This window comes from Urocitellus parryii, chromosome 3, assembly GCF_045843805.1.
Source record: "Urocitellus parryii isolate mUroPar1 chromosome 3, mUroPar1.hap1, whole genome shotgun sequence".
Classification (NCBI taxonomy): domain Eukaryota; kingdom Metazoa; phylum Chordata; class Mammalia; order Rodentia; family Sciuridae; genus Urocitellus; species Urocitellus parryii.
This window is the reverse complement of record NC_135533.1, coordinates 23199640-23209302: the sequence shown is the minus strand read 5'-3', so window position 1 is coordinate 23209302 and position 9663 is coordinate 23199640. Positions and strand designations below refer to the sequence as shown.

General features: G+C 42.2%; 1 protein-coding gene across 1 annotated transcript in view; it reads right to left on the bottom strand.

The window, feature by feature from the left end:
- Window positions 1-467: 467 nt before the first annotated feature.
- The window catches only part of Ube2h (ubiquitin conjugating enzyme E2 H), a 104906-nt gene continuing 95710 nt past the window's right edge, over window positions 468-9663 (bottom strand). Inside the window, exons 6-7 of the mRNA XM_026392788.2 lie at window positions 8641-8769; window positions 468-4788 (exon numbers count right to left, since the gene is read on the bottom strand). Coding sequence (XP_026248573.1) covers window positions 4664-4788; window positions 8641-8769 — 254 coding nt within the window. The 3' untranslated portion in view covers window positions 468-4663. The remainder of the gene's footprint in view (window positions 4789-8640; window positions 8770-9663) is intronic.

Genomic DNA, 9663 nt, shown 5'->3' with positions numbered 1-9663 from the left:
GGCAGAGAGCCGAGAAACTACTGTTTTGGCTGATCCTCCCAGAAGAGATGGCTTTTCAAGGTACTAGTGGAAACTCTTCTCAGCCCTATTTCTAGCCAACAGCCATCCTTATCTGAGGACAGAACTGTGGGCAGGGCCTCCTGGTTATTATTACCTGTGGGCAACACATTCTCTTCCCACACTAATCCGGTCAACTGTCTTATAAAAGTTGTTCAGAGGAGCTGGAGGAACAGCAGGTTGTTTAGGTACCAGGGAATTAATTTAGGGACTCTACCACATCCCCAGCCCTTATCTTGTATTTAGAGATGGGGTCTCACTGAGTTGCTTAGTGCCATTGCTGAGGCTGGTTTGAAAACTCCTCCCTCAGCCTCCGGAGCTGCTGGGATTATAGGCGTGTGCCACGGGGCTCAGAGACATCATGGGGGTCTTATCTTATTGATCAAGGTCCAGCCATTTGCCAAGGTATATACACATTTTATTTAAAAAAGTTTACAGTTTTAATTATACACAACTATTAAGAGGTTATAGTCAGAGGAGGCATTTGTCTTGGTGACAGACATGCCACAAGATCATCACAATGCAAGGAAAAAGGTGAAAGGAAGGAGATGGGGCAAGGAAAAAATAAGCAATAAAAAGCTTCGATTTCAATGAAGGGCTGGTAAGTCCCTTTTCTCTCTTCAAGTATCACACAATATGTACCAAATACAATCAGTAAATAATGGCCATTTCTTCCCAAGCCCACAGCCAAGATGAGTATCTGCTAAATTAAGAGCCCTGGCCCTTCCTCAGGTGAGCAAAACCCCTCCTGCCCCAGAGGGCTCCACTCCATCCAGTCCCTGGCAGGATCACAAGGTGTCCAGTGGCCAGAGGAAGTATGAACATGGATTCAGAAGTCCAGAGAAATGCAGTTCTTTGTGCCCAATCAGAATCTGATTTGATTTTACTCAACAAGGCTGTGAACCCAGTTAGGAAGTTGATGAAATGAAGTAAAACTCTTGCTCACTTTTGTAAATGGCTTTCACTTTTCTAATCGAGTCACTAAAACATTAAAGGGCCACATGCCATTTAAAATCAAAAAGTAGTTCCCAGAAACATGTGCCTAGGAACTTGACCCACAGAGGCTAGCAGAGGGCCTGTCATGATTCTTGGCCATCCCAGCAGGAGGCCTAGGAAAAGCAAGCGTCAGGCCAAGGCCATCTAGGGCTTCAGGGAGCCTTTTTGAGGGCAAAATTCCTTCAAGGGGAGACACTCCTCCGCAGCCTAGATTAGCCAGTTGGCAATTAGAACAGTTTTTGAAGTGGATGAAAAGTATCAGCATTGGAGAGTTTATATGGCAACTTTGATAATTATCTCACTAGTAGAAAATGCTGGTTGAAAATGCACAGTAACCTCAAGAAGGGTGACGAGACTGAAGACAAGCTCAAACGCCAGTGTCTGATTGGCTACCGCTGAACATGGCCCAATGGTCACCATGCTGGGCTTCTGGAGGGCATTGGGTTCATGCTGCAGGGCTACAGTCACCTGGCTCCTTAGTGCTTGGTGAGAGCTTGAGCTGTCATTTAAATAGGGGCAAAGGATAGTGTGTGCTGGTAAACCAGTTATGATTTCAAAAATTATGGGTACCAAGAGTAATTTCCAGATGCAGCTTTTGACCAACTTCCATTGCCTCTAAAGCCAAGCATGTTCAGCAGAGTACACACACACACACACACACACCCCAACACCCTGGAACCATCTCTGGAGACTCGAGTGTTAGAAGGGACACTTTTGGACAGTTCTGAAAGGCTTTTGGTATTGTAACCCCCGCCCCTCTCTACTGCAGATTTAACTCCTCTCATAGGTGAGCAACTTAGAGACCCAGCCAGGCCTTCTTCCTTTTCTGTACCACCTGTATCAGCTCCTATTCCACCCTGCCCAGGAGCTGGGAAGGAGCAGTGTTACAGAAGAGATCCTTCCAACCTACCAAAAGCCAATTTACCAGAGCTGAGGAAAAGGCCGAGTGCCAAAACATGCCTGCGACCAGGGTTAGTGCCAAGATGGGGTTAGTGCACAGAACCAGGGTAGTGTGATTTGGGTGGGAATCACAGGAGCTTCCATTGCTAACAGAAGCCCAATTAGACCTTCCCCACAAACTCAAAAACACGCACTCCCGCACACTCCGTAACCACACTCAAGACTTGCTGCTTAGCCCTTGCAGCCCCCACCTGTCTTCACGTGGAAATCCCGCACTATCAGCCCCGGACTGCTGCCACTTCACGCCAGGCAAGCTGATGGCTTTTCCCTGAAGCAAAGTGGAGATGATTTTCCAGTGAGGGGCAGAGCTGTGACGCTGCTCACAGACCTTCCCTAAACTTTGTTCTATTAGAGATTTTTTTTTTCTTGGACAAGATCAACCAATTATTATTTTTTTGGAAAGGTAATTAGAACACTATTGTTTGTACAATATTGAAAAAATACAATTTATTGTTTGAACTCAAATCATCACCCAGCACTTCAAGCCTACTCTAAGTAGCACCGACAGTAAAGGCTACAGAACAAGCAAACTGCTAAAGTGCAGGGAAGCAGGTCCCACAGGGCTGGCAGAGACCCTCCCTCCCGCAAGGCCATGAAAAGACAGCAAGCCAGGTCAAGTACACCATCACATGTTAAATAGTTAATACTACCCTTCCAACACGCCACAAATGCTAGCAATAGTCAGTATAGTTAACTAACCACAGCTCTACAGAACTGCATTTTTCAAAAAGAAAACCTTTTGCCTTCATGCCCGTAATTAACATAAAATTAGTAAATTCTGTGTCTTTTTATTTAGGAAAATAATCATGCTAAAAGCAAGTTGTACTTTATAGATTTTCAAAGAAAAGATTGATTGTGCTTTTTGAATTAAAAAAAAATAGGGTATTCTTCCAACCTCACTGACTTAAACCTTGTGGAATACAGCACTTCTAAACTAAAGACACACATCAGAAAGAAAAATTATCCCAGGGATACTCAAAAGTTGTCTTTAGAGGCTTTTAGGATTGACTAATTCTGCTTTTGTCCTACTGGTTGCAGGGCAGGGGTGGGGAGCTGCTGTCTATAATGTCTCCAAATTCCCCTCCAGATACAGCAGGCAACACTCAGATTTGAAAGAAAATTCCACCGCAACCTGGACGCAGGGTTAGGTGAGCAAACACGAGACTAGCAGGCATTTTAAACTGAATTGCTCTGAACCCACCCAGGACAGAAAGAGACCTTCCTTCACAACCCACCCTACTAGTGCATGTTTCAGGATCCCTTCTTCCTTGTCAGTCACTCTCCGAAGACAGCGGTTTTTCCCATGTAGAGCCACTTTGGGTACAAGAAACTTTATTTGTTCCAATTATTATGCATCTTAAATTTAGCATGTGTGTTGGGTCTGAAATACTCATTTCCCACTCCCACAAGCATATGATGACCAGGCTGCTGCCAGGAGCAGCAGCAGGAGAGAAAACAAAACCCAAGCATTAAAGAGAGCCCAGGGCCTTGCGGCCACCAGGCAGATCTTCTTCCCAGGTCTAAAAGTCCACTGAGCGGCTTGTCCAGCGAGGAGACCATCTCTTGGTAGGTGAAGTTTAAGTTTGTTACCTGTCTAAGCACAATTCTCACACACATCCACACACACCAAAAAAAAAAAAAACCCCCAAAAAACAAAAAACCAACAGTAAAAAAACAAACAAAAAAAACAACAACAAAAAACACCACACACACACACACACACACACAAAAAAAAAAAAAAACCCAAACAAACAAAAAACCACCACCAACAAACAACAAGCCCCTCCAGTTTAAAGCTCTTAGTCCAGGGCCGTGGTCTCAAGCTGGCCCAACACTAGGATGTGACTTTTCACTGTTGGATGAGAGGAAGCATCTTCCAGTCACTTTTCTCCTCCTGTCCACTCAAAAAAGGTCTGGATTACAAGCTGTACCCCAAGAAAAAGAATTGGGTTCAGAAAACACTTCCAAAAGCTTCTCCAAAACAAAATGCTGTGGCCACAGGTCTGGTAGCGTGAAGGGCAGGAATCTATGTATAAAAACGTACTTAAAATCAGTCAAAAAGATGTTTTAAGTTTCAATTCTCCAATTGGCTCCCTGTTTTACACTGTTACTCCACAGAAACGGGCCCACTGAGGACTCTCGGAGGAGCAGCTGATTCGTACACGGCTGGCTCTACATGCTCCCACAGCAGGCCTCTTCCTCCCCAATTTTTTCCTTTCCACTTTGAAAAAGCACTATTCTATCTTCATGTCCAAGAGCTGGTTGGTTTGGTTTGTTTCTTTGGAACCATCAATAAAAGAAGCAACTTTTTCCTGTTAGTTTTACTCATGTCTACCTATCGAGCGGCTATTTCTTTTGACAGTTCAGTAGCACATAGGCTGACTTGGCCAAATGGACTTATGAATGCATGCATTCAGACCGCATATTGCTACCAAAATGGAATGTGGGAATATGCTATGCACCTCAGGTTGAGAAATGACCAAGAAATCAAGATCTAAAGGGTGATATATAATATATATATATCAATGCTATTATTCATAAAAACCTTGTTTAGTAATAAAAAAAATTGCTTTGTTTAAATATGAATATTATAGTCTGCTTCTCATGGTTAGGAAATAATAGTCTTTCTGAAAAGCAGGTGCTTTTTCTACTACAACTCCATGTCCTGGGCCTCATCTTCCGAAAAGTCAGACATAGAACTCTCCGATGAGCTGTCACCAGTGCCCTCTTCTTGCTCCTTCAGGGCCTCCTCCGTTGCATATTTTTGGATGTACTCTGCATGGGGTGGGGGAAAGAAAACACCAGTAGGTGAGTGGGCAGACATGTGCTTTAGTGACCCCAATGCTGTCAACTCCCACAGAGGTTCAGACTCCTCTTCTATAGCAGGAGCGACAAGATGACATTTAGTGTGGTCATTGTAGCTAAGGGGGATCCTACAGGGGAGATGGCAGTGGCAACACGGAATACTTGATTTTCAGAAGGATAACTACCTTTCATCACCATCCTGGAATGCTGGAGGGGTGGGAGAAATGATATTTCTCCACACTTGATATGTTTTACTTTGATGTTAATAAAGCGACTCACACCCCAGATACAACAGGACTAGTTAGGATTCCACAGAAATTTATCAGAAAATCCCCATCGTTTTCAGATTTGCAGTTGTATAATTACAGCTAGATCTATTATTATTTATTTTACACAGATCCTGCTTCTCAGATTTTGGAAGCAGCCAGCAAAAATCATCTCCCAGACTGTTCATCAGAATGAGCTGCTATTTGGAGGCACAGGAGCCTCTGCGTGATTTTACCATGCATTATTCACCTGAAGATTTATGCTGCTAGTGCCTAGTCTCAGTCTACTGGCTGAAAAAGAATTTAAGAACTGCTGAATAAACAATGAACATGTTCCTAAAACTGCACACTGTTTTCAAGTAAATCACACACAATATGAAGAGACAGGCAGACAGTACAAATCACATCAAGAATGCAAGCTGGTGCCAGTAGTATGCGCCTGCAATCCCAGCAACTTGGGAGGCTGAGGCAGGAGGATCCTAAGGTTCAAGGCCAGCCCCAGAAACTTGGTGAGGCCCTAATCAACTTAGTGAGACCCTGTTTTAAAATAAAAAAATTGAGCTGCAAATGGCTCAGTGGTAAAGTACCTCAGAGTTTAATCCCCAGTAACCCCTACCCCGATAAAAAGATTGCAAGCTGTTCAGGCACAATGGTGCACTCCTGTAATCTCAGCAAGTCGGGACATTGAGGCAGGAGAATTACAAGTTTGAGGCCAACCTCACTGACTTAGCAAGGCCTTGTCTCAGAAAAAAAGTGGGGGTGGTGGGGGTGGGAGTGGTTTGGTATAGCTCCATGGTAGAGCAACCTGAATTCCCACTACCACACCCACCCACCCACCCACAAATGTTAAGCAGGACACACACAAAATCACGTGTCCTTGTAGTTTTGTCTTTTCTACTATGTTGTTGCAGGGATGGAGATAGGCAGATGGCTTCATGGACTGCCAACTTCTAGGAAACCACAGGGCTATAGCTAAGAATATTTTTCATATTTTCTTTACAAAGTTTGCAGACTTGAAACTTTAAGCCCTTTAAGTTCATTAACAAAACTTGATACCAAGATCATGAAGTTTAACTAGCCCTAATCTAGGTAAGAATTTACTTTTTGGAGTGAGAGAAATATTAAAGCCTTAGAAATTTTATTTGTGCCTGGCTATTCTGCTTCTTCCTTCACAGAAATTGGTCACACTGACATTGTTTTTTGACATTGTAATTTGATCTATCAGCTTTCTTTAGTATAGTCAAGGGACAGAGCTGGCCTATAATCCTGGCACTTGGGAGGCTGCTCAGGCACCAGCAGGGAAGCAGCTTGGGAAGAAATCAGTGGAGGGTCCTGGGAGGGAGGTCACAACCACACTGATCCCAAGCTCTGCTAGCTACAGCATAGGACAGGCCATTCTAGGAGAAAGGCTTGGAAAAGGTAAGTGGCTGGGAGTGAGAGCACAGCAACAAAAGAGAACTGTTTGAGTCTTCTTTCTTGAAAGAAATCTGAAGTACATAAGGCAGAATAGTGAGGTTTTGCCACAGGTCAGTGGTGTGTTTATGGTAACTGTTTTTCTCCATAGATTTGAAACTATCCATGACAATGAAATTATCCATTAACGAAAGAAAAAGAATATATCTGGGTGTCTGAAACTCTTCCAACTTGATTGTCACATAGTGACACATTTAGAGAAGTAAAGGCAAAGATGTCGATTACCTCAGTAGCAGAAAACCTGGAATGGCACACTTCATGCCACTCAGTAAAGGTTTTTGAGCAGAAAGTGACATCTTTACACAGCTCCAAGGGTGCCCAGTTCTTCAGGCTGTTCAATATTTAAACCTGTTTTCAGGTTTCATTTCACATGTACACTCTAAAATGGCACTGACAAGTTTCCAGGACAGGAAAGGGTTCGAAGTGATGTAAATGTGCTGCTTTTGTGGTGACTGCCACACAACAGCTATGCCTGTCAGGCAGCCTGGGAATGGGTCAGGCTGAGACACGCATTGACCTGGAGGAGTACCTGATACGGAGAGAAGTAGATAGCTCCCCAATGGGGTACAGAGGGGTCTAAAGACCAATACATATGAGAATAGTCACATTTGGCAAGTGAAATGAGAAATTTTCAGAAAGGTAAAGAGTGAAAGATCAAAGCTGCAGAGAGGTCGAGGAAAATGGAACTTGAGATGGGTCCACAGGATCAGAAGAATTGAGGTCACAGATTCAGGAGAAGAGGGGAAACAACTATGGAGTTTAAGGCAAGGAAGCAGGAAGTTTGAAGATGAAATAGATAGCAAGATTCCTAGAGGACCCCACATGAGCAGATAAAGGCTTCTGAAACAGGGCAGCTCTGACAGCTGGGATAGAAGAGGAAGGGGATAGCGGGGAGTACAAAACACAGGCTGGTGAGAGGAGTGAGTTTCAGAAATAAAGTGGGACACCTCTTATTCCTGTGAGGACAAAGAAAAGGTGGGAGGGCTAGATAATAAAGGCACAGCAGGAAGCAGGGATGCACTCAGGTCTGATGGCCATGAGTCCTCAGGTCACCAGGAAGATAAAATGATCACCAATTAACAATGGATTCCTTTTGTAACTGGGACCAGAGAAGATATGCACAAAAATAAGGCTAATGTTAAACTGCTGAGGCATAATGAATATGAGAGCTATAGAAATATATTCTGCACTGAGATATCTGTGGTTTGCAGATGCTGTTAAGCGATTCCTATGTCAAATTTTAGTATGTTCTCATAATAGAACTTTATCTGGTTGAAATGACTGCCTCTTTTTTGGAATACCTGTTCACTTGGATATGCAGATACTGTGCTACATAAATTAAATATTAATTTGAGATCTAAGTAAATTATACTAGATTTATTTCTGCTTTATCTAAAGAAAAGCTCCAAACAATACCCTACAGAGACTACAGAAAATGAGGAAACAAACAGAGGAAAATAACTGTTCAATAAATACGCACAATGCTCCTGTTTGTTTTATGCCTGACACAGTTAAGACTTAAGGACTACAAATAAGAACTATATCTTCAAGCTCTAATAAAAACTACTGCAGTCTCTTACAAATATATCTCAAAGGCCCACACATTTTGAGAAAGCTGACACATGGATCCTCTGCAGATGAGCAAGTTGTATTAAAACTGGGAGGATACCAGTGCCTGCCATTTGTTAAGAGCAGGTACACTTTCACCAATTGAATTTTTCTTCTTTTTAATTGAGTTTTATGTATCTAGACTTTTCAAATGTGAAAGTTCTCAAACACACAGAGGTGAAAAGAAAAAGTCAATGATCATGAGTAAGACCACTGGAACTATAGCTTTCTTTCACATATTTTCCTTTCAATAAAATTTCAGCTCCATTAGTATACAAGCTGTCTTAATTATGGGAGAGAAAGGGATTCTAAATCCTAAGGGCAAGCCAATTGGCACTCTACATGATAAACTGGAGGTTGGCAAGTACAACTGTCTCTTTTTTTAGGTCTGAGAAAAATTGAGGAACTAAGCAACTTAAGACTTTTAAGTGACTTAAATTCTTTTGACTCCAGTTTAAACTATGTACCTTCTTACCTTTAATTTTCTGCTTGTATTCTTCTGGTCGGTGGAGGTACATGGCTGCAGCATCACCATTGAGAGGATCTATTGGGTTAGGATAGGCCAACAACTGGGGCAGGAAGGATTCAAATATATTGGTAAGATCTGAAACAGACAAACAAACAAGCACTTCATGCATGGGAACAGGAACATGCAAGTTCACCTAAACCAGAATTCAGCAGTAAAACCTGCTTAACTTCTTAGATTAAAAAAAAAAGTTGTTTTTTTTTGTTTGTGTTTTTTTACTTTATCTGCTATTATTTTTGTTTATTTTTATGTGGTGCTGAGGAACCTGTGCCTCACATGTACCACTGAGCCACAACCCCAGCCCCTTAGTTTTTTAAAACTACACGAGGATGACTTTCCATAAAAGTGTGCACCACTATATGTGACCTATATTACATATGCATTTCAATGACAACAACTTTTAAATTTGAATTAATTTTTTTTGCAGTGGGTGGTAGGAATCAAGCCCAAGGTTTCATGCATGGCAGGCAAGTGCTCTGCCACTGAGCCCTTTCTCCCCAGCCCTTAGATTTTGAGGCAGGGTCTCATTAAGTTGCCCAGGCTGACTTTGTCCTTGAGATCCTCTTGCCTCAGCCTTCTGAATCATTGGGATATGCCACCATGCCCAATTTCATTTTAACTTGAAGAACCAGATTCAGATATACCTGATATGTGCTTTGAAAGGCAATTCTCCTTAAAATATAAATAATATATTTAATTTTGTGGTACTGGGATGGAACTCAGGGCCTCAGCAAGCACTATTCACTGAGCCATATCCCCAGCCCCAATTTCCCAATTCCAAGTTACTCTATTTTCCAAAATGAAAACTTAGAAATACTGCACATATTATTAAAACGTGTGCCAATACGCTAAGGTACCCTATATTCTTACAAAATGAATAGTTTCTTAAAATAGCCATCTTTACAACTTTTAAAGTCCTCTAAAAAGTATTCAAGTACCAGATCTTATAAGAACTGAACAAAATTGTATAGG